The following is a 25304-nucleotide window of genomic DNA, read 5'->3' as shown; positions in this document are numbered from 1 at the left end:
TACAGCTTACCTCAGAGTTATCCTTTGTTGATACTCCCCAATTCCCTCCTTTCCTTCCTCCATAAGCGTATGGCCTGAAAACACTTCAGTGTGGGGGTCCAACTTGGCATGGGCCTATACTATTCTGTGGGCCAGGTCCATGTTGGAATCCATGTAACTGGCAGCCGTATAGGGCAATGTGTATTTAGTTTGCACCGTCGTGTTGGGACTGCTATAGACACTGAGTTGTCCTGCTCTATGTTGTTCCTATTTAAACACATATCTGTTGTGAGACTGTTCTCCTTTAAACATTAACACAACAGCAGTTGCAGATTTGGCTATAAACCAGCATCCGTGCTACTGCTGCATAAGTTTCAGTGTGGTAGCTGCAAGGGTCAGGGTAGAAGAACACACATAAATCCAAGCCCAGCATGTAGCCCTTAACCACCACCACCTAGTGAACACCACCATTCTAAAACCTTTTTTATGGTGTCAAAATGTGCCATGAGGAAATTGTGATACCCATTGCACCTACTTGGATTTACTGATAGGACAGCAATCAGAAATCACAAATTTAAGTACAAGTACAATTCTTTAAGCCTCTGCTATTTAAGGCTGATTTGAATGGAGTACCTTCCATTGTCTTGTATACTACTATGAACTTTGGAGAATGCACATTCTGAGTAAATACTTTGGCAAATTCTGTCTAGATGGTTGATGTTATGATTTTCTAGTAGCTTTTATCCCTTACACAACTTTTCTTTTGTTTTTATTTTTTTCTCCCCTAGTATCTATTCAGAGTTTTTAGCCTGCAGATAGTATAAAGCTCTGGTTCTCACTGATTTCCCTCCAGTTCTTATATTCTCAAGAATCTGGAAGCAATGTCTTAAAATACCTTACTCATCTCCCAGCCCCCAAGTTTATAATTCAGTGATACACCAGTGAATGGAAACAACGTGTTCTCTTGTGATTTCACTATGAACTTGGGGGAAGCCTCCCCCATCATGGTGCCCTTGGACTGCAACTCCCATCATCCACAGCCAGCATTGCTGAGGTGTAAGAAAAGTTTCTAAACAAATCTGTACTAAACTACCAGAAGAAAGCATTGTTGTAAATTTTTAATTTAAATCCACAGAACTTGAAAAGCTGAGTCAAATCTTAAACCTACTTCGTCAAGGAATCCTAATGTTTCTGGGAACTGCAACAGACACGGTAAGTAGGATCATTCAGATTTTTTAAACATTCTTTTGCGTGAGAGTATAGATATACAAAGTATATGACTTAATCATGCTACAGCAAGACCTATATTTGTGTGATGTGATATGTTTTCAAATGATGACACCAATTCACTGTCAGCTTGAAACATTTGTTTATGCCAACCATGGAATTTAATAGCCTTGCATAGTTTTTTGTGTAGGCAATTTTTTATCATGTCTCTAGTTGTGTTTGTGAATTTATGTATTAATGATTAACAGCATAACCCTGTGCTTGCTTACTCAAAAGTAAGGCTCACTGTGTTCATTGAGGCACAAGGGAGGTGTGCATAGGTTTGTACTGTAAGGTACTCAATGAAGATATGGTGGCACTATTGCAGTCATATGCAGTGTAAGGCCCATGGCCCATATTCAGCTCATCGTGTGCTCCAGGGATTACTAGCTTGTGGGTGATGCACAAAATGGTGTTTCCATGGATATGGAAAAGCCTAGCATGGTGAATAGGTTCTCTTCTATGGGCTTTATGTTTAGTACTTCATACTAGCCCTATGCATATATTCGCCTGCACATGAGCCGTGAGTTAGGGATGTACAGATTGTATAAAATTATTCTGTCTGTGTTTCGTGGATTGTCAGGTGCCTTCCGTTTCATCATTGACAGAGTTGGATCTTTTCCACTTTTGCAAATTTGTGAAATTCCCACTGTGTAAATCCCCCCACTGCACATTTTCATGCTTTAACCTGTGGGGAAAATACACGTTTTTGGCTGGTGTCTTTTGATTTTATATATTGTTCTATGACTACATTTGTGTAAATTCCGGAAAGAAAGAAAAAAAGGTCCACAAGTCTGTAAAATCCATGTGACTCGAGGAAAAGCCAGTCCACTGCAGAATCTGCTGGTCAGAGTCATAGAAATCTGAACTCATTTGATTCCATTGCGGCTTTCTCCAACATCCCTACCGTGAGTGCCCTCATAAGCCCCACCCCAATGTCCCCCACACGACCACTGAGACTGTCATGTCTTGAGCGTGGAGATATGAAGAGGACTATGTTAGAGATTTTGGTTGGACACGTTTACAAAGCTCCTGTGATTGGGAACACCGCTTGATGAGGGTTCCCACTCACAGAAGCTTCGTTAGCGCATTCAGGCAGACATGCTGACAAAGCCCTCTTCAGACCTTAATGCACAAAGATCTCAACAGCAGCCATGAGGATGTTGGGGTATGGGGCTTATCTGCATATCCATCTTCCCCTTCCCACTTCTAGCCCTATGTGAGTGCAGGCAAATGCCTGTATAGACCTACTCTGATTTAGGCTAGCAGTGTCCAGACTGTGTTCCAGGAATCCCTAGAGTTCCTTGCAAGTTTATCAGGGATTCCGCAGTGAGAAAGTTAGTAATGGCAAACAGGCCAAAACATCTTACCCACTACTATCAATCTTCTTCTGCAGTGTGCAGCCGTAAAGAGTGTTGGGAACATGGTAGTTTTGTGTTCAGAGTTCACACAGTGAGGCCCAACAGTCCTGTCCAGAGGGTGGTTAGAAGTGAGAGTGCATCCTAGAACACACTCAATAACTCTTTACAATGTGGCAAACACACACAAGATGTTTGGATGACAAGTCAATGTGCAAAATATGCATGACAGTAGAAAATGTGAAGATCACTCATTTAGGCTAATTAGCAAAAGTGCTGGAAAACTAGGTGAATAGGTTTGGGAATTTAATGAAGATACCATTGTTGTTTTTAATGGTCCTAAAGCTCCAGTGATGAATATGGGATATTGTCTTCTGTTTTTAGGTGAGAAGATGAGCAGCTACGATTCAGAAAAATTGAAGTTTGGAATACTTGCTCATAAATCCAAAGAGAGAGAAATTACAGTACTTAAGATAAAAAGAGATGAAGGTATGATAGTTTAGTAGGTAAAATATTGCTTGGAATAAACAGTGTGGAACAGGTTATACCTGAACTTAAAGAACTTGGGTATACATATAAAGGTTACATATAAAGCCTCTTTCTATTGACTTAATCCATGTAGCTCACTACTGTCTTTTCTGACTTGCAGCGGGTCTCCAAGAGCTGAGGGGGAAGTCCTTCCCAGCTCAGTTACCCAAGATCTTTTTAATTGGAGCTGTTACGAACTGAACCTGGCACATTCTACATCGGGGTGGGCAACTTGTAAGCCTCCAGATGTTTTGGCCTACAACTTCCATCAGCCCTTGGTAACATAGCCAATGGTGAGGGTTCATGGGACCTGTAGGCCAAAACATCTGGAGGGCCACAATTTGCCCACCCCATCTTAATGCCAAGGATGTGTTCTACCACTGAGCTGTAGCTTCTCTGCCAATTTCGGATTTTGTTGATTGCGCAGGCTGATATTAAATAATAGCAGTAGGGTTTTAGTAAAAGCATGGTTCTGAAGAGTATTTTGGGATATAAAGTCAGGGTATGTTTACCTGATAAGTTGAGACATTGGGAAGGTGAATTGCCCTCATTTTTAATTTGCTATGGAATAGAAATAATTTTGTGAGAGGCCAGAGTTCAGTTTGCAAGGGAACTGGCCAATAAACCATAAGGTTTGAACATGATTACATATGGGATGCTAATAGATCATCACACTGATTAAAGTAGAAAAAAGTAGCATCTTCATTCATCATTTGATTAATAAAGGATAATCTGTGTAGAGCTGGACATACTACAGCTTGGAGGACTTTGCAGTTTTGTAATTCTGTGGGGTCTGAACATACTATTGACCAAGTTTTTTTATTTTGTATTAATAGTTTTATTAATGTGTTTATAAACTTCCTTTTTACCCTAACAGGACCCACAAGGTAGTATGCAAAACAAAACAAAGTCACAGTAATCTAGATGAACAGAGCTATCTTTAAAATATCCCAAATAGCACAATTCAGACATGGAAGTACATAACATTTATACAAACTGAGGTTGCTTCACCTGTGAGGCCATAAATGAGCCATCAAATGGCTAGAATCCTCTGTAGCAGCTAACTTCCTCCCTTTGGGAGTGCATCACTGCTTCTTATAGCAGAGAAACAAGCAAATTGTGCAAGTTTTTCCCACAGTTTTGATGACTCATTTACACATACCTATCATTGGTCAGTGTGGCAACTACTGAGTGAATAGGGCTGGTTCACACATGCATTACAGAAATATACAGTATTTGCTATACAATGAATGTTCTTGATTCAACTTTGCCTTATAGATCTAGTAAGAGAGCTTTCCCCCTTTTTCGTGTGCGCGTGTGCACGTGTGTGGCTGCGGTTGAGCAGTATGGGGGGAGGAGGTCTGTTCTGATTCATTTAGCCAGTTTGCTATTTGTTCTTTCCGTGTCATAGCCAATTACGGTTTTAGAAACTGAGTGAAAGTTTTGTGTAAAACTGAAGCACTGAGTGGTATTTTGATCCCATTTATAATATAAACTTCAGTGGGCAAGATCTTCATTATAAACAAATAATAACCAAGGTTCAAATTAATATGCCAGAAATGGCCTTAGTTCTCAACGTCATATTATTATATAGGCATGGAGCCAAACTTTTTGCTGTGTGAAAGGAAAGAGAGTTGTGCTAATGGAGGGATGCCTTCTGTAAACACAAATCTACTTTTGTGAACAGAAGCTTCTGTTCATAGAACAAACAGTTAGGATCCAAGCGATAGACCTGATTCACATATAACACTAACCCATGGTTTGTTGGCCTACCCAGGATTTGTCTGGCAGACAACTGAACAAACTGTGATTGTTTTCTCAATTCCCGGGTTGGTTGTTTCCTTCCTCCTTCACCTGCTCCCTCCCATTATGCCATATGCCTTTGTGATGCGTAGAGATGGGAAGGCCCAGAAAAAAGGGAAAAAACAGGGGAAAAAACAGGTGTTTTCTTTTTTTCCAAGGGCTGTTTTTGATTTTTCCTGAAAAATCAAACAGCTTTGGATTAGGAAATATTTTCTTTTGGAATTTAAGAGAAGATATTTATATATTGTTACCAACCCTCCCCCCAAATGCTTTCTAAAAACTATGTAATAAGAAGACTTTTATAGAAAGACTAGAGATGTAGAATGTCTGGAAATAATGAAGCCATGGGGGAAAAAGTTCTTTAATCCTTTCTGTAAGATTCTCACATAGTTATTTCTTCCATTTCTTATTGAAATTATTGTACCAATGTATCTTTTGTTCATAAACATTTTGGGATGCTCCAGGTCAACATGTGAATAGAGTCACCATATGATAACATGAAATAATTTTTGACAGTTTGGGTTTTGTTCTTCCGAGGCCTGTGTTTCTGGACTTGTCTTGCTCTGCCTCCTTCCTGCTTCTAGGGTGATTCATGTTTACGACGACTTGCTAAAGTTCCTTTTGGCCAGACATTATCTAGGAGCATAAAATATGTTATGTATAACTTGGTTTGCTCCATAAAATTAATCATGTTTGGTATATTAAAATTGTAAAGTATAGTTTATTCAGATAATAATTACGTGTTTACTAAATGAGTTCACTTTTTAAAGTTTTCAAATATACTGATAATTTTATGAGCATACCAAGTTATACATAATATAACTTTAGGAACATAAAGTCTGCTTTATGTTCCTAAACTGGCCTTCCTCAACCTGGTGCCCTACAGATTTTTTGGACTACAATGCCTAGCAGTCTCAGCCAGTGGCCATGCTGCCTGAGGCTGGTAGTAGCTGAAGTCCAAAATATCTCATGAGTTCCAGGTTGGGTAAGGCTGTCCTAAAGCAACAAAGTGAATTTAGATCTGTAAACAGTGCTATAAAAAAGAAGAAGTATTGCTTATTTTTCAGTTTTCCTGAAATGTCTGGTTTTTCTGGAAAATGTCTGGTGTTTCTCCATGGCTTCAAAATTTCCGGAAATTTTACATCTCTAGTAGTGCTGTAGTACTGGTGTGTATAGCAGCTGTTGGGGTTTGTTTTTTTTTAACCACTCTTGTTTTGCTGTTACCTGGCAAAACAACCCACAGTTCTGGGTTTACATGTAATGACAACTTACGGTTTAAATAATGTAGCATTCACAACCCAGCAACAAACCATGGGTTCTCTTTCTGGGTTGCTCATGGTTAACAGAACATGGTTTGTTAGCACAGCTGGGTTTGCATATCACGACAAACCCAACCATAGTGTGTATGTAGAAATAGAAATTTAATATGAACTGTAATCTAGAAGAAATGAACAAGCAGATAGAAAAAAAAATATGTTAAGATGTCAGCTGTCTGAATATTTTGAAGTGGACAAACTTCAGAATTAACTAGGTCCATTTATGCATTTATAATTAATGACATTTTATTCTCCCCCTGTTTACAAAGGACTTGTGCTCAGATCTTCTATCTCATGCATTAAAAAGAGGATACCCTCAAGAAAGGAACCTTAAAAAGCACAGAGGTTCCTTCAGGCAGGTAGAAGACTTGAATTATGCATATGAAAAAATGCATTAATAGTTACCAAAACATAGTTGTCTAGACCGGTATACTGTTCTCTTGCCAATCTGGAGGGGCAGTCTTTCTTTCTTGTTCATCATTCTCTATTTCTGATTTGGTCCATCTCCAAAGAAACACATTTTATACATCTCTGATACTTATGGCTGGCTAGTGTTGGAAACAGAATGCTGGAGTAGAAGATAACTTTTAGTCTGATCCAGCAGGGCAGTTCTTAGAATGAGGATTCAGATTGTAATCATTGGCTAAGAAATAACAATATTATTTCAGGAGGCAGTTGCCTGAACCAGAGTTCTGTAATAAGATCATAGAGCTTCCAAGCGGGTATGGATGTTGAGGGGTAGGATAGCTGTAAATTTCAGGGATTTGATCTGCATGTGCAAAAGAATATATGTATGCACCGGTTGGATCCTGGAACACATTACTGGATCTGGACAGCCATCTGTCAGAGATGCTCTGACTTGGATTCCTGCACTGAGCAGGGGGTTAGACTCGATGGCCTTGTAGGCGCCTTCCAACCCTACTATTCTATGATTCTGTGAGGTTTATATGTTATGTAATAGTATGCCCAGGCAGTTGTTGTTATGTAGAAATATTTCTGAAGATCATGTTTGTAGCCAGTATATCTATTTTTGTATATCTATAAAAGGAACTCTTGGATATTTTAGGGACTTTGACCCCCCCCCCCTTATAACTCCTGGCCATCAGAAATTGTACACATTCTTTTTATTTCTGTTTTTCTCCAGCAGTTCTGTTAGATTTTTGATGTGCCAACTCCTCTGTTACATCCATTTTACTTTGTCCTCTATTCTTTCATCTGAACTTGCTGGCCATCTTAGTCATATAGGAACAAAGAAGAAGGTTGAGGCTCTAGCTGGCATTTCCTCATAACCCTTAACGTGCTTCTGCTCTTTAAAGACATAATACAGCATTTTCAGCTGTTTGGGTAGCAAAAAGAACCTTCTGAGTGCTCCATTGATCTAGGGTTGGATCCAGATTTAATCAGGCTTAGAGTAGACCCATTGAAATCAATGGGACTTAAGTTAGTCATACTTTAAGCTTAACTCAATCTGTATCCAACTCCTTCAGAGTGTTCAGTCTATTACACATGCACATCCATCCATGCAAGACAACTTAATTGTATTGCATGTTTTTCCTCCTCAGAATATAAGAGGCTAAAAGCGATAGCTATGTCCTTTTGCTTGTTTAATTTTGGTATGAATCCAAATTGTTTTCTGGGTAAAATAAGGAATTATTCGTAAGTATCACATTTACTTTACTCAGTACTTTCTTGAGGAAAGGTTATGTAAGAAGCTTAGGCTTGAGCAAAGCAATTCAGATGAGATAAAACCACAGTTAGAGCTTCCATAAATATGTGGGGATAGAATCCTTTTAAAATAGCTGACTGATGACTTGTAATATTTTTTAAAGACTTAGGGTGGAATCCAACTAGTTCCCCTCTGCTGATGGAAAATATCTGGCAGTGGAACATGGAGGGAACAATTTTCAGCACTTCCCCTTGCAACCCCCCCACCCCCAAATCTACTTTGGAGAGTTGGGAAAAGATAGGGAAGGGCAGGTGTGGAGGGGTGTCTTAGCCTACCTTACATAGCTTGTAGGTTAAAATGCTGCTCTGGACTCCTGGGATATAAATGGTAGACCTATAGAGAGAGGATGTTTTAAAGTTGGGGAGCAGGCTAAGAATTCATCTTTGCTCAAAGAACTGCCACGTTCAGCTGATACGTACACATCGTAGTGGGATCTCTATATGTGAACCAAGCCATAGCTTACCTCCAATATATGTGGTGTGCACAAGCCATTACGGGACCAGCAGCATCTTATACAATCATGTCTTCAGTGCAATCTGCAAGTACACTTCTTTCTCCCAGTGAATCTACCCTATAGAGCTTTCCTACAGGTTTTTTCATTTGCCTGTTGAAACTATCGTAACGATTACGTTTAAAAACAAATTGAAAACAGTGTGTGTGTTTTTTACACGTGAGTGGTGACGCACCACTGTGCACTTAAACCTTTCTTTTGTACTTTTGAGCATTTGTATGGAAAAGCATAGGTTGCTCTTGCTCATAATGTGTATGGCTAGAATCCAATGTAATGGATAATGCAGATAATGTATATGGCTAGAATCCAAAGAAAAGTAACTTGTGATATTGCAATGTGTTGGTGGTGGTCTGCTATTCAAAGTAGAAAAGTAAGAAATTCCACTGCACGTGCCTCTGGTAGCTTGTTAGATCTCAGCCATTTTTTTTTTAATGCATTGATTCCCTTACACTTGTGCATTTGATTTATGATGTTGAATCAAACATTTAGGTGACTTGATACACCACACCTACTTAGCTTCATCTGGAAGATGGTTGTACTGAAATAACTGCTGCAGTATTTTCTTCCTTGATATTAGTTAGTGGCTTAACGGGCATCTCCCAAAATGCTCCTGTCCAAAGTGTTCATTCCATGCAGCTTGTGTGGTGCTGAGTTGTTTTTTCCTCTGCTCTTGTATACATTTCCAAATGTCTGTTTTCATGATAGATGCATTTATCTGGCTGACGGATTGCTGATTAAAGCTGTTCCAGAATAAGCCTAAATTCATGTGCATGAATAAAAGATAGCATCTTCAGAATTTGCTGTGTCCTGTCACTCACCGCCGCCCCCCCCCCCCCAATGGAGCCACTGATGGAAGTGGTGTTTAATTTAGGATTTTATTTAGTTTTCTTGAGTGCAAAGGGCCTTTGGTGGTTATGTTACATAATTGCTCTTTCCTTATTTGTCTTGAGATAAAAAAAAACTCTTGAATTTAAAGGCAGAAGCACTTTAAGAAAGTATCTGCACTTCTTTTTTTAAGAGGCCTTGAAATACTGAGAGCTAAAAGCATATTTTAGGAGTGTTACGGTGCTTTGTTTGTTGACATTCTCAGTTCAGTCTTGCCAGAGACTGGAAGCAGTATGGATCACGAGATATCTCTTAAATTTGAGAAATGTGCAGTATTTAGCACCATATTGTTTTTTAATTTGTTGCATTATGGAAAGGTTAATGGCATATTTATGTACTGTTATATTTCTCCTTGACCTTCCATTATGTTGAATTTCTGCATCTAATTCTCCACCAGATACACTTGATTGCCTGTTTCCAAGGTAAAATTTATTTAGTTGTGCAGAACTAATTAAATATTGTAAATATTAAGATAAATTCTGATACTTTAGGCTGTCATATTGTGCGAACAGCCTGATGTGTTTAATGGTATTCAGTACCTTCATTTTCTTCTTTAGAACTAAATAATGTAAGGGAAGTGTACACTATTGACTTCTTAATGTTGTACTACATGACAAGTATTTCAGTAAAACTAATTTCCAAATAAAGCTTTGAATTTGTTTGAATATAACACTTAAGCTACACTATGGCTGCAATCTATATACATTTACCTGGCATAAGTGCCACTGAACTCAGTGGGGCTTACTTCTGAGTAGACCTGTATTGTGCCATAAGGGCACTTTAACCGCCGCCCCCCCCCCCCCCAATATCAAGTATTTCAGTTTTTAAGAAGAATAATCAGTTCAAGTACGTTCGGCTCTGTGGAAAAACTTTTTTTCTCCTAGGAATCATGAATTGGATGTGGCATTGCATGAGTGTAAAACACTTTCCACTTGGGCAGTATAGGGTTCCTGATTTTTGCTGATACGTCCTCTTTTGTATTCCCCCCCCCCCCGCCCACAACTGCTCATGTGTTTGGGACACTCCAGAGCTATATGCAATGTGGCCCATGTAGGCTGGACCCCTCCTTGGATAAATGGAAGTGCTTTATGCTTAGATCAAAGCCTATCTGAAACAAATAATTCAAACCCCTATTTCAACCCCACTCCTCCATAGTTGTTATATACTTTGATCAACATGGTTCCGTATACACATTCTGTATTTTGTTTACTTTTTTGTCTTCTACACTGCTTCAAGTTGTCCGTTTTGTTTACTACGGAGGATGACCCTGTCAAGGAGGTGACTTATTTGGCTCTGCTACAAACTTGATTCTTTGGAGAGAAGGGGAGAGATGACAGAAACAAGAAATTTGCGAGCACTGTACGTAGCCTAGTTGCATCCAAGACCTATAGGAACATAGGAAGCTGCCTTATACCAGATCAGATTACTTGTTCATCTTGTCTAGTATTGCCTGCTCTGAGTGGTAATGGCTCTCCATGTTTCAAGCAGAGGTCTTTCCTCTCACCTCCTGATAGTTTTAACTGGAAATGTGGCCGCTAGATTGCTCAGTGGAGTGTCTTAGTGTGTATATTTCCTGTGCTGAAAGCTCTGCACTGGCTTCCAGTTAGCTACCAAGCCATGTTCAAGGTGTTACTGCTAGTTTATAAGGCCATAAACAGCTCAGATCAAGGTAATCTGAGAGACCGCCTTCTCCTGTATAGGCCACATTATACATTTTATTATTTATTATTTATTAAATTTATTAATCGCCCATCTGGCTGGTCACCCAGCCACTCTGGGCGATGTACAAAGTATATAATAAAACAGTTTAAAACAATAAAATTCTACAGTAAAAACATTTTCTAAAATACCCTAACCCACCCCAAATGCCTGCCTGAACAACCACGTTTTTAATGCACGACGGAAGCTCATTAAAGAGGGGGCATGACGGAGTTCCCTAGGGTGGCAGTGCCATAGAGTGGGGGCCACCACAGAAAAGGCCCTCTCCCTCGTCCGATGGTAGGCCTTGCTTACAGTACCCCAACCTACTGGGGCTTGTTTGGCCCTGGTGAGGAGAAGGGCCTTCTCAGTTGTGGCATCCACTGTGTGGAATGATCTCCCTATTGAGATCAGGTGGGCTCCTCTTGTGGAGTGTTGCTGCCAACAATTTAAAGAACATCTGTTTGCTCAGGTGTTTCCCTGACCTCTAGCATTGTCAGCTACCCGCGGTTATTTTTATGAGATTTTATTGTTTTATTACGGTTTTATTGTTTTAATTATTAGTTTTATTGTATTTTATTTTGTAAACTGCTTTGGGATTTTTTTAAATGAAAAGCCATATAGAAATCTGTTGAAAGGAATGAATGAATGAATGTGAGCCTCATTAAGGAGAATCGATTGTTCTTTTGTAACAACCTATGAAAGGTTACAAAGTTTTCTAAAATGTAATTAAACAGTTTAAAACATCCATAGCAACTTGATATTTGCTTATTCTGCAGAAACACTTTTGCTTCCCAAACTGATGTTTTTAATGAATTTAAAATTTGGCAGAGAATGAGAGAAGCATAGAAAAATATGAGGGATGTTAATAGTACATACATAAAGGCAGCCGCCGGCGAGATCACATCACTCCAGTGCTGAAGGAGTTGCACTGGTTACCAATTGTTTTCCGGGCCAAATTCAAGGTGTTGGTTTTGACCTTTAAAACCCTATATGGTTCCGGCCCAGCCTATCTTAAGGAGCGCCTCCAGCAGCACCAGACAGGCTGCTTAACAAGATCAGCCTCGGATGGCCTTCTTTCTGTCCCATCAGCCAGGACAGCTAGACTGGTGGGGACGAGGGAGAGGGCCTTTTCTGTGGTGGCCCCCACTCTGTGGAACTCCCTCCCTAGGGAACTCCGTCATGCCCCCTCTTTAATGAGCTTCTGTCGTGCATTAAAAACGTGACTGTTCAGGCAGGCATTTGGGGTGGGTTAGGGTATTTTAGAAAATGTTTTTATTGTAGAATTTTATTGTTTTAAACTGTTTTATTATATACTTTGTACATCGCCCGGAGTGGCTGGGTGACCAGCCAGATGGGCGATTAATAAATTTAATTTAATATAATAATAATAATAATAATAATAATACATACCCATTGACTACTGGAAGCCTTTTTCAGTCTTCTTTTAAGTGTTCAATCCTTTGGATACTGACTTTTTCAAGTTTCAAGCTTTTCTCTGGACTTCTGAGGGTTAGAAATCAACTTTAAAATATTGTTTTCAGCAAATAAGGTTCTGTGCCAGCTATATCTGGAGTTTGTGAGGTTGAATTGCAGCAGTGTATGTGTTTGTCTGCGGCTTTCTGGCACTTCCAGCTTGGTGGGCCAAAGTAGATTGGCGCCAACAGCAGCTTCCCTTCTGAATAAAGAGCAACTAGGGGTGGGACAGAGGGAGGGGGAAGTTGTTAACACTGTGGTGTGGGTGGAAAGCTTAATCCACCATCACTCATGCTGTGATTCCAAACTGGATCATGGCCCCCACAGCTGTTGCTACTGTTAAAAGAAAAAAAGAAATATATATATATATGCAGGCAAATGTGCAGCTACATTTCATGTAATGAGTAGTCTAGAGTCACTACAGAAGGTCACGCAAATAAATTTATGTTAAGAACATTTGGGAGATTTTAGTAATGTTTGATGGAGGATTTGTAGCATAACCTCTCTTGAGCCTTGATTTGGGAAAGGAGGGGGGATGTATTTTTAGCAAGTTGTGTTTATTTGCACCAAATTCTGGGAAAATAAACTTGTTTGTTCAAGTAGGATTTGGTAGTATAAATAATCATTTAAAATACTGCAAAGTCTAAAGAGTCTTGTTGGTAATGTGTTTGTATAAACCTTCTGGCATTCAAAATAATGTGCATCTAGTTTCTAGAATATCTTTTGTTGTATAGATAATGCTGTTGGTGATTCATTAATACGCTTTCCTTAATCTTCCCCCACACAAGGAAAGGTGCCAGTGGTTGATAAAGACGTTTTTGTGGTATGAAAAGTGTGATAATGCTCAGTCTTCAGTAATCTGAAGCTAGGCATGACAAGAGGCTTCTGTAATTTTTATTTTGTACATGTCACTTTTATAAAGAGAGGGTGTTCCCCCACCACACCCCCTTATGAAAGGCAGTTTCTCTTGGATTTCAGCATATTTACAAAATACTTACAAAGATACCTTTTAAATAATCAATAAACACTGTATATTCTTATACTTTTGTTGAACTAAAATCTAGAACATGGCACCTTTTTATCCATAATATTTCACCAGTGTAGTGTGACCCTGCAGTATTAACACAATAACAAGGTTGTAATATTTCTATGTAGTAGCTGTTAGCACACCATGTCTTAAGCACCCTTAGTCTTCTAAGGGCACAATCCTATAGGGATAGGCGGCCACCTCCGAACTTGGAGGTGACCGCCTATCCAATGCAAGGCAGGAGAAGAATGGAGGGGATCATTCCTCCACGCTTCTCCTGCACTGTATTTGCGGCTAGACAGCCGATTTCTGCTGTCTAGCTGCAGGAAGACGGAGCGGGGGAGAAGGCTGATGGATGACACACAGCATGTGTCATACCGGCCTCTCCGCCTTCTCCCCCCCAGAATGCCCTGTTTTTGTTGCTCTGCGCTCCTCTTGCAAGTGCGGACCACGGGCTTCAAGGTCAGTTCCTGGAAAACCACATATCCTATGGCTGTCTAGCTGCTGACTAGCAGCCATAGGATTGCTCCCTAAGACACTGTTTGGAGAAAAATGCGTAGTTGCTTTGAATAGGAAGAAGCTGTTTGGCCCCTGTGAGTAGGACTCTCCCCTTCCAACCATGAAACAGAACAGGATTCTAACTTGCTGCAGCCTGTGGAAGTAATGGGGGGCAGAAAATGTAATTTAGTACTATTGGGCTGGGTACACTATTCCTGCACAATATGTCTTGCTGTCCTGGTTAACTGTTACACCTGACCATCTTTAACCATGGTTAAAATAAAGTGAGGGACAGGTGGCAGTGAGAAACTGAAGCACATATTTTTTCCCACTCAAATACATGGGGCTTAAGAGAGCTTAACTAACTTGGCTGGATTAGGACCAAACTGAATCAAATCTGTTCAGTCATTCTATACATATTTGAATATACTTTACTCATATTCTGTTCTATTTATTTGTATGTCACTTTCCACAAAGTTGTGCCCAAAGCGGCGCACAGCGTAACAAATTAAGAGCAGTACATATAATTTACAGCAACATATCAAAGTGCAGTAAGTATAATATTTTTTAAAATGCAGTAGAAAGGATTACAAATAGCCATAATGTTGGCAGATAAATACATAGTAGAAATATCATTTCTTACAATATCCAGTAAAACAGTACAAATATGCTATCTTAATCCAACAGCTGAGCACTAAGCAGGAGAGAGAATAAAGGATAACAGAAATTTAAGAAATACTCCCTACACGAATAAATAAATCTCCATTCCACATGGGGTTCTCCACAACTAGCCTATGAACACTGGTTGGCAGCCATACCTCTGTTTTGCCCCGGCCATAGGCTTCGAACTCCTAGGTTAGAGGTGCCAAGATAGTGATAAATCAGACCCAGGTTTACTTACAAGGAGATACTTTATTGAATACAGTTTGCACACTGGCGTACCCAATGGTTGAATCAGACAGCTTCTCTGAACCCAGAGCCATGGGGTACAATGGGTTTTATACCATACATGTTAGCAATGAGGCAGCATGACAGCAGCAAGCACCCCTTAGCATTCATTCCCACCATAGACTAGCCGGGCTTGGTTCCCAGCACAGCCACCTGCAGCTTTAAGACAAACTTCACTTCCCAGGCACATCTTGATTCACTCATTAGTATGGAATGTGCTAGGCTGCCCTGTTGGCCCATTGACTCATCTTCACATGTTCAGAGGCTTACTAGCAAGGGAATAGCACTAATAATAAACGTAAGCAAGGCATTATGGATCTCTAGGCCCCTCTAACACTACAAGTGACTTGGTTATGCTCCTGGGGCCAATACAACCTCTCACTTGTGGTAGCCTTCCTCTGAGCTCTCACTTAGGTCTCCTCCTTCCCTAGCTCTCACCTGGACAAGTAAAGATTGCCAGTCCTCCTTCATATTCTCAAAGTTTTAATACTGCTCAGTCGCTCTCCACCGAGTACTACTTCCAACACTGGTCTTGAGGCAGCAAGCTTTATCAGGCTCCAAGGTGGTGGAGTGAGACAGGTGGAAATGTTCAACCTCTTTCTTTCTTGCTTGCTTGCTTTCTTGCTTGCTTGCTTGCTTTATTTATTTATTTATTTACATTTCTATACCTCCCAATAGCCAAAGCTATTGATGTTAGAGTCACTTCATCAAACACTCCTCCCATGTGCTTTAATTAAATTTTTATACTTGCTTAACTTATTTTAAATGGGAAACTTCAGTTCAGTTTGTTGTTTGAACCTGATGCTTATTATTTCAAATACATATGAAGAAAATAATGTTAAAATTACAGGCAAAAACATAAGTCTTTTTTATATATACTTAGCAGACCTTAAAAGCCCTCAGGAACGTCATTCTTGTTACTCTCAGACATGCACAAACAAAAAGAGACGGGAGAAGGGAAGGTTTTGTGGAAAGGTGGGGCAAAGAGAATGAGGGTCTGTATATCAATTTAGTAACTGAGAAAACAATATGTAAGAGAATGGCTTGTTTTTCAGGCAGTTTCCTTGCATACTGAAGCTCCAAATTTACATATATACATACATATATATATAAATAAATAAAATACACACACACAAATGGAAAAGATTATTATGTAAGGTACACATGCTTAAATGAGGGATAAAACAAAGCCAACAAATTATGGCTATTAGCTGTAAATGGAGGCAAAAAGAGTTTCGATTAATGAAGGATTGGGTGATGAAGGTATGAGGTGTGGTGTACATGCTAAAACATACAGATATTATCAGGGTGAGAGAAGGTAGACAGGAAAGTAAAAAACTTTGTTGAAAGTTGTATTTTTTTATTAGGCTTTGGAATAATAAAAAGGTTCAGGATAAGGTGCAACCATATAATTTATAAATAATCTTTTGAAACAGAATTTTGTCATGTTGTGAAGGGAGAAATTCTATGGCCCCTAGACAGCTTCTGGGGATCCTGCTAATGTCTGCTAATTTTGATATACATCCAATCTAGCTGTGGATTGTCAAAAGGCAATGGTGGAAACCCTCCACTTCTCAAAAACCCCCGCTAAGGTCAGTATCCAATGGGGCCATTATACAAGCAGCCCCTTCCACCAATACTGTTGCGCAAGCAGCTCCTCCGATTCCATTGCACAAGCAGAACTGGTGGAGCTTGCACAACGGAAATTTATTGCTTCCTATACAAATCCCTGAAAAGCGTGTCAACGCTCATTTCTGGATTGGGTCAGGTCAGCAGAGCTCTCTTATATGAACTTGGCTGACCTACCCTGTTCCAGGTACGAGCGTTTCCACTTGCTACCACAATAAATTTCAGTTGCACAAGCAGTGGATCTTGCTTGCGGAAGGGAATCAGCGGGGTGTAGCACACTGTTGAATGCTGCCCAAACAAAAACAAATTAGACACCAGAGAGGCTAGGAAGATGTAGAAAGGATGAAACTGAGTTGAGTTCTTCAGCATTCTAAAATGGGTAAACTCAGTCTTTGCAGAAACATTTTTTGGAAATGCTAATTGGTGGGATTTTTTGGAGAGCAAATACAATGTAATAACCATTTATGCTTTATTATGAAGCATTCTGAATTCTTCTTTAGGTGTGCTTCCAGATGCTACTTTTATCATACCACTGCCCTGCCTCATTCACTGAATTTCATGATGGTTTGGGGCAGTGTCATCTTCCACTTTTAATCTTTCCAGGTTTTCCCACCACTTCCATCTTTTTTCTTACCACAGAAAATCTGTTACAGAGAAGAAGACAGAATAACTTCAGAATGCTTTCTAATTGGTAGCACTAGGAGCCCTGCGTCTGGAAACACCGTAGGAAGCAAGCATAAATCTCTGTTGTCTGATCTCACATCCCAAGTGGCTTTAGTAGAGCATGGTATCAGTTGATTTCTCTTGGATTACAACCTCTAATACTAACTTCTTGTATTTCAGAACTCTGAAAGTTAACAGAAGGTAGGATGGATGCTACAGTAATATTGCCTATTCTGAAAAAAAAGTTAGCCTTCCTTTCAGGTACGTTTTCTCTGTTTTTATTCTTCAGTCTATTCTCCTTTGTAAGAAGTTGTTGAGCTGTTATCTCTCCCCCCTTCCTTTTGATATCTGACACAAATATACCTTAGAAATTCTACTAATGGCAATTGTAAGCTTTCTTTTTTTATTTTCAACCACACCTCATCCATATTGAAGCAAAGACTGTTAGTTACTGTGGATACTCGGGAAGTAAATTTCTCTCGCCATCTTGGCCTATTAAAATTGTCCGTACAAGGTTCATTTTATTATTTATAATTTGTCTAAAAATGATAAATTGATGTGAGCTCAAGAACCTGCTAACTGGTTTGTGCAGAATTATTCTAAAAACATGGAGGAGGGTCCTGATGCACAATTTTATCTGAGCACTGACTAGGTTAAGATCTCGTTGATGCTTCTTGGATTGTGTTTGACTCTTGTACGTTTAATTATGAATTTCTGGTTAGCACTTGATAAAATTTTGTATTAAAATTGGTGTTGGACCATGGAGTGTTGGCTGGCTGTCCAAATCTCCCATTGGCTTCATTATAGAGGAGGAATGTTCCTGGTAAGCAGGTGTTGTTGTTGTTTTTATAATAGATGCTTTGTCTGTTCCTAACAATTTCTAATGAGTACCCACATAGAGTTTTCTTTCTTAGAACCAAAGATATATTCTTAAATATTTATTTATGGATCATGGTCCATATTTAGCATTTGTTATGCTGTAGTCCTAAGGGAAAAAATCACAACATTTGCATTATAGTTGATGAATAATTCATTGCTAAATCAGCAAAACATGAAAACCTGCCTCTGAACAAATAACTTAACAACTACTCATGTAGTCTCATTTAGAACTATGGGAATGTGCCATCATTATTGTAACTGCCCCCTGAGTTGTCATTAAGTATTGTAAAATGTAGTATATTCAAAATTAAACTTGTCCTCGTAAGAACGCTCTCATGATACTTATAGAAACGACCTGCCTTAACATAATCCTTTTCCTGGAAAAAGTCTGAGCAGGCGTTGATACACTTGATTGTTTAGCATATGTTTAGGTACAGTTTGTTGAAGTCACAAGTTGGCTGTATTTTTTTTAAAAGAAATTGTGTTCTTTAAAGAAATGTAGAGATGACTTAAGAGGATGCAAGCAGGAACAACACTCTTGATCCCTTAAGAATTGTACACTCTGCCATCTTATTTCCGTTCTCTGGCATGAATTCCCCCTGCCCACCCCACTGGAAGAGGAGGGATGTGGGGAAGAAGTGCCTGTGGTCCAGTCTTGATCCCTTATTAACAGTTAAGGGATAAGGAGTGTTACACTTGCTCCAGGCCTAACTAAAAACAAACAAACCTACAGCATAATAAATAACTGCTTAGGATTTTGAACTGTACCTCTAAGTAGCTGTATTTGGAAATAATTTCCATTATCAGTAGGGTCTAAGTCCAAAATATATGTTTAAAATTGGAGATGTGTGGGTTTTTTATTTTGGGTTTTTTTGTGGGGAAAAGCATGTTACCAAAATGCTCTGCTGGTTTCTGATAATCAACTGAATGTTAATTGAGTCTAGAGTATGGTGTTACCCTTCATTCATTTGTCCCCAGCCACCTCTTGCTTATCCCTACCAGATTTTTTAAAGTCATATTCTCTTTAACTTGGAAACTAGGGGGTATATAGTTTTTTTTAAAGCTGCACACAGTTTGATTAATTACCTGAGTTATTACATCAAATATTTTCTCACATGTACGTACATGTGTGTGTTTAAGACAGGAAATTTTAACAATTTCTCTCAGACCATTTATCTCCCTCAGAGAATTATGCAACAAAATCAGTGGTGCCTTTTTTCTTTTTTTGCAAAAGGGTTTTGTAATAATATACCAAAAATGTATTTAAAATGTCCAAATAGGAACAAGTGTGAGATGTCCTATGGAATCAACAAAGTAGGATGAGGAAACAGTTTAAAGAATCTCTTTAAAATGTAAAGTTCTATTATTTACTTATTTTGCTGGTAACCTCTGTTCTTTTGTTTTCTTGGATAAATTAAGGCATACCATTGTTATCTAATGGTAACGTAATATAATAGTAACATAAACCACCACTTAAATGTAACCTAAAGAGTGTTACAAGTCTGTCTTCTAATTAAAATAGGATTGTTTGATTTCTACTCATGTGATTATAATCCCTAATTTCAAAATGGCTTGTCATTGCTACTTCTAAAGATAGTGTAGTGTAGGAGGTGGGAGAAATTAAGCAGTGGGGGAAGTGGAGAGTTGGAAAATGTTTATAGGTCGCAAAATAAACTAGTCTTCTCAAACATGGGCATAAGTAACATTTTAGTATAGCCTTTATGAATGCTGCTAACCTGCTCTTGGATAGCATCTGTAATGTGAATGGCAGAAATTCTGATTGCCAAAGATTAAATCCCTGATCAAGGAGATCCTAATGTGCATGTATGCACATGTGTGCACATAGATCTCCTGTGTGAGCAAGGGCTTGCACATTCACTGTACTTCATTGTGTTACATTTACATCCTGCCTTTCTTTCATGGAATTCTAAGGCAATGTTCATTTGGTTACCAGGAAGTCTGCCATTCAGCCACTAACTGGACTGAGGGCCAGTTTGCTTGTCATGACAAGCCACTGTGGATTAATTAACCCTCGCAGCACCAAGGCACTTGCTATCTGCCATTTTGAATATGCAAGCCCTAGCTGGCAGTTGCTGTCATGGGTGTCCTAGAGACCCAGGTGGCAAGGGTTGTTTGATGGTTAGTCAACCCTCAAATAACCAGTGGCTTGTTTTAGGGTTAGTTGAGGATTATTTAACCCTCAAACATCCCCTGCTGCTTGGGTTCACTCGACACAACAAGCCACGGTAAGCTGGGCACCTGTGGGTGCCTGGCATGATGCGACAGCCCCCATCAGTAAATTAAGACACGGTGGGCTGTTATGTAGTGCGAATGAGGTCTGAGATTTGCTTAGATTAAGCATAGTTGTAGCATAATGTCCTTTAGGCCATGCCCTGGTATCCTAATGTTGTGAATTGAGACTGGCTATTTCCAATTTGCAACTAGTCATGGCCAGTCATTCTTGCTTTGCTCGCTCTACCTTCTCCTGTGTTATATTATAGTTTGACCTATACATGGGCTTCATTGTATTTTATGGATGGTAATAGTTCCTATTTAATTTTTTGCAATCTGTGAGATACACACTGTCCCTGCCAAATAAGTATGCATAAATAAATACATTAAACAGAATCTGAAACTTACCATTTAAATCACATATGGGCAACCTGTGGCTCGCTGTGCAGCCAGGCAGCCCCAAGGTGCCCTGCCCACTTTTAGCTATCAGCTGGGTGGTGGGGAACAGATCACTATTTCTCTCCTACTGTTGGCTGCGGGGAAACGGTAATCCAAGGGTTCTGATCAGGACTGATGTTTCCCCACTGCCAGTAGTAGCAAAACAGCTATCTTGATTAGGATCACTGCAAGAGGGGGGATTGTTCCCCCCTCCAGCAATCCTGATCAAGATCAATTTAATATTGATTTAATACTTTTTTAATTTGTGCTAAATAAAATGTAAGCAAACATCAACAATTGGTGGGGTGGGGAAGCAGTCCTGCTTGCCCAGTACATAAAGAACAGGTTTCTGAGTTTCACTGCTGGAGACCAGTGTACTGTTTATGCCTTGGCACCCAGTTGCCACCAGACTTTGCCCATACGACATTATCAAACGATTTGGTCTTAAGGTGAAGCCTTCACTTTCCTAGTCTTTCCTTGAAGGATTCCTGGGAGAAGCAGGGGTAGCATGATATGCAGACCCCAAGGGGAGAAATAGGTTTGTGAGTGCTTCAATAAGGTTTTGGAAGGTTAGGAACGGCCTTGCCTTAAAGCGAATACTTGAGTCTCAGCAGCAGTGATGGAGGATGGGTGATCTATATTGGTCTCCAGTAGAATTGTTCTGTGCCCTTTCTGTGGAACAGAGCAAGCAGATCAACCCACAGCATTTTACCGGTTTTAAAGTTGATATTTTCTGTAAGTCAAGCATTTCATTTGAGTTATTTAAAAGAATCAACACTTTTTTCCTCTGCTAGCCATAATTTGTCAATGTGTTTAAAACCTATGCAGCAAATAAACAATGGAAAAGCTAATTTATTGTAAGTGAATAATAACTCTTCTTTAATAAACTTTTCAGAAAATGAGGAGCATTAATGGAGCAGAGGAAAGAATGGCCAGCAGGACATATCTCTTTCCTGGCAAAGAATTTTTATAGCACCTTGTCCTGGCAGGCATTAAATGTATTGGTCTTGGCCAGTCATTTTCATTCCTACCATGAAACATTTCACCTGTTGCAAACACGTAACTGGAAATAAAGCTTTTAATTGATGTCTTTAAAATATACTCTTCTGGTTCCTTTAAAGGCATATATTATCGAATTTTCATTGGGTTGTATCCAGTGTTGGCTTTCGCGTTAGCGGAAAGTGCTTGTGGAAGGCAAAATCTTCACCCAATCTTCACTGAGCTCTTCTATAGACTGCAGCCCTCTGTAACATATCCCATACTGTCCTGGAGGGTCCTCCAAACCTCAGGAGCAGCATTTGGGAGGGGAATTGCTGTGGGTATGGTGGATCTGCAAAAATACCCCAGCTTGCATGAGCAGAAGTTTTTTCTGCTAGTGCAAAGCCACCATTGGATAAACCCATTATTTATGATGTGATTCTAGGATTCAGAGTCCAAGACGTTATCGTTTTTATACTTTCCTAACTTCTTAACAATCTTTTTCTGTTTTAACTTTTTAAAAATATTGTTTTGTCATCTGGTTTGTAGCAAAATCAGTCCTGAAGATGGTTGTCCTTCTAGCATAGCAGTGTGTTTTAGGAGGGTTTTTTAACTCTTGTATGAACCTTTTTTGGCTTCGTGTATCTCCCGGAAACAAAAGAAAACAATGTGAGAGTGAAAAGTTCTAACTCTTATCTCATTGTCCAAACAAACACATATTAAAGAGGAAAAGCATTATGATTGCAAGATATACAATAAGAGGAAGGAAAGTACATTTTCTTTAAATATGCTCAGCTGTTTCAAGTTAAAGGATGCATATGATCTTATTCTTTGAATAATGCTGGGTCATTTCCTCTTCTTCCACCTGCTGTTTACTATTGGCTGAATTCCTGGAAGAAGAGGAAGTAAAGACAAGCTCTTTGCAGTTTCTGATGCTCAGACCCAGAAGCTTAAACTGGGGAAATCTCAGCAGCTAGGACTGCTTTATTGATTATTTCTTTTTTCTTGAAGAGTGGATTGACAGTGCAAGAGAGACATTCATTTCTCTTTCTTTACCAGGTCACTAGGTGTAGGAAAATGTAAACAGAGGTAGAGAGGAAAAAAGTTGAATACAGGTGTGCCTTTTCCAGTAACGCTGAAATTGCAGCCCATCTGCATATTCAGAAAAAGCCAGAGTCTTGTACTCCAGGACTATACCACTTCAGATTATAGGTAGTTTACACTCTATGGTTCCTATCTTCTACATCGTGGTGCACAGTCTTTTTGGCCCCAAGGTCCACATGTGATGCTGGGTCGGGGGCCATATGTGCATGCATACATCTCTCTCTCTCTCTCTTTCTCTCTCTCTCTCTGTCATGCATGTGTGCACACACACACACAGTTAATTTGTATGAGGATCTCTGGGGAAGGGAGTAGAGAGTTTATGATCCGGGGGGGGGGGATCAGGACACCCATGGGGGTGCAGGTTGTGCACCCCTGTTCTACACCGAAACTCTCTGCCTATGGAAAGTTGCATATCAGAAGTATAGTGGCCAGTCTTATCACTGAAACACTAGTTATCTGTATGCAGGAAGGAGGTAGCATTCAGTTGTGCCATCTGCATTCCAAAGTCTAATGGTTTTAGAAGGATTCTATACCATGGGTTGTATCCAATGGATGGCTCTTTGATCCAGCAGAGGTTTCCATCAGCGAAAGTGGGAAGGAAGGTGATTTTCACTGATTCCTCCCCCCCGTTTCCCGATGAGAGGTAGTGACTTCATGGCGCACCTGAATTTTTTGAATGGGGATTTATAAGTTGTAGCTTGAGCTCTTGATCACTACATGACACCTTCTCTCTCCTTATTTTATTTATATTCAAGCATCTACAATTTTTGGCAAGCCTTGATAGCCAAGCCAAAAATTGCTGTCACCAGCTTCCTTTCCCTCTCTCCTGCTACTTAAGCCTCCCCTGCCATCTTTTCCTGTGAGAGAGGCAAGTAGGTAGGTTGCAGGAGAGGTGGCTGGAGCACTTTGTGGCTTGGCCACCTAGAAGTGAGGCATGTTGGTCAGAGGTGATGTGCCAAACAACCACCAGCCTTCTTCCCAAACTTGAAGCTGGGAAGGGGATGGGGATCGCCATGTAGCTACTGGGACAATCTCTGCCCACCTCTGCACCAGTGAGGAGGAAGGCTGGTCATAGTTGCCAAAGGGCAGCATAACACTTGCCATGGCAAACATAGATGTTGAAGCCTGATTATATAGTGTGGGGCCAGGGGGGAGAGAAATTAGCTTCTAATACTGTTTTATCACTGTTGCTCCTGTTATGTATTAAATTTATTAGACACCTTTCTCGAAAAAGACAAGGCATCTTACAACAGAGATTAAAACATACAAAAATTTAAAACAATATAAAACAGTTAAAAGCTATTAAAAATCCAAGACCCAATAAAACAACTAAATTAAGAAGCTCCATCATCTGTGTCAAATGCCTGTGACTAGAGGAAAGTCTAAGCCTGGCACCGAAAAGATGACAATGTTGGTGCCGGATGGACCTCACTGGGGAGAGCATTCCACAATTGGGGCCACCACCAAGAAGTCTCTCTCTCTTATTGCCATCCTCTAACCCTCCCTTGGAGGAGGCAGTCAGAGGAGGGCCTCAGATGTTGATCGTAGTGTATGGGTAGAGTCATACTGGGAAATGTGCTCTTTCATATATTGCGCCCTGAAGCCGTGTAATGCTTTATAAGTCTAAACCAGCACCTTGAATTGGGCTTGGAAAATTAGAGGCAGCCAATGCAATTGGTGTTATATGCTTAGACCTTCTGGTCCCTGCTGTCAATCTGGCCACCGCATTTTGCACATGCTGCAGTTTCTGAACTGTATTCAAAGGTAGCCCCAAGTAGAGCATATTGCAGTAATCTAATCTGGAGGTTACCAGAGCATAAACTACTGAAGTCCGTTTATTCTTGTCAGGATAGGGGCACAGCTGGGCTATGAGGCAAAGCTAGTAGAAGGCACTCCATGGCACTGAGGCCACCTGAGCCTCAAGGGATGGCAGTGACTCCAGAGGAACTCCCAAGCTACTAACCTGCTCCTTCATGGGGAGTGCAACCCCATCCAGAACAGGCTGAATACTTCCACCGGTTAGAAGAAGCACCCACTGTTGTAATGCTACCTTTTACTTTGACTGGTACGAATGTGGTGAAAACTGTTCAGGGTTTACAAAGTAGATAGATCAAAAAGGGATAATCGGGGTCCCATCCAGAGCAGCTTAATGGTTTTTTTATGGAAATGCTCTTGTTGAAAAGATAGAATTAGTGAAGCTTGTACTTTTGAATTTTGGAAATGAACACTTCACTGTAGTTAAAACTTTGACTTAATTTAATTAAAAACAACAATCCTAAATATAGAGCCAAACGTTAGCTTTGTGGTTTCCATGTAGATGACATTGTCTTTCCATTGGTATTTGGAAAAGTGCTCTAGCGTT

General features: G+C 39.9%; 1 protein-coding gene across 3 annotated transcripts in view; it reads left to right on the top strand.

Annotated features, from left to right (window-relative positions):
• SESTD1 (SEC14 and spectrin domain containing 1) overlaps positions 1 to 25304 on the top strand; it is an 88240-nt gene that overhangs the window by 3884 nt on the left and 59052 nt on the right. For 2 of the 3 annotated variants that reach the window (XM_084814783.1, XM_084814777.1), the window contains exons 2-4: positions 1115 to 1191; positions 2988 to 3092; positions 17492 to 17572. In XM_084814783.1, the coding sequence (XP_084670909.1) occupies positions 17518 to 17572 (55 nt within the window). In that variant the 5' untranslated portion in view covers positions 1115 to 1191; positions 2988 to 3092; positions 17492 to 17517. The remainder of the gene's footprint in view (positions 1 to 1114; positions 1192 to 2987; positions 3093 to 17491; positions 17573 to 25304) is intronic. The other variant, XM_084814791.1, reaches the window with a different exon arrangement.

This window comes from Heloderma suspectum, chromosome 1 (genome assembly GCF_057233095.1).
Source record: "Heloderma suspectum isolate Gila_16-S chromosome 1, 16-S_ref, whole genome shotgun sequence".
Classification (NCBI taxonomy): Eukaryota; Metazoa; Chordata; class Lepidosauria; order Squamata; family Helodermatidae; genus Heloderma; species Heloderma suspectum.
The sequence above is the reverse complement of the archived record's forward strand: the minus strand, read 5'-3'. Positions and strand labels throughout refer to the sequence as shown.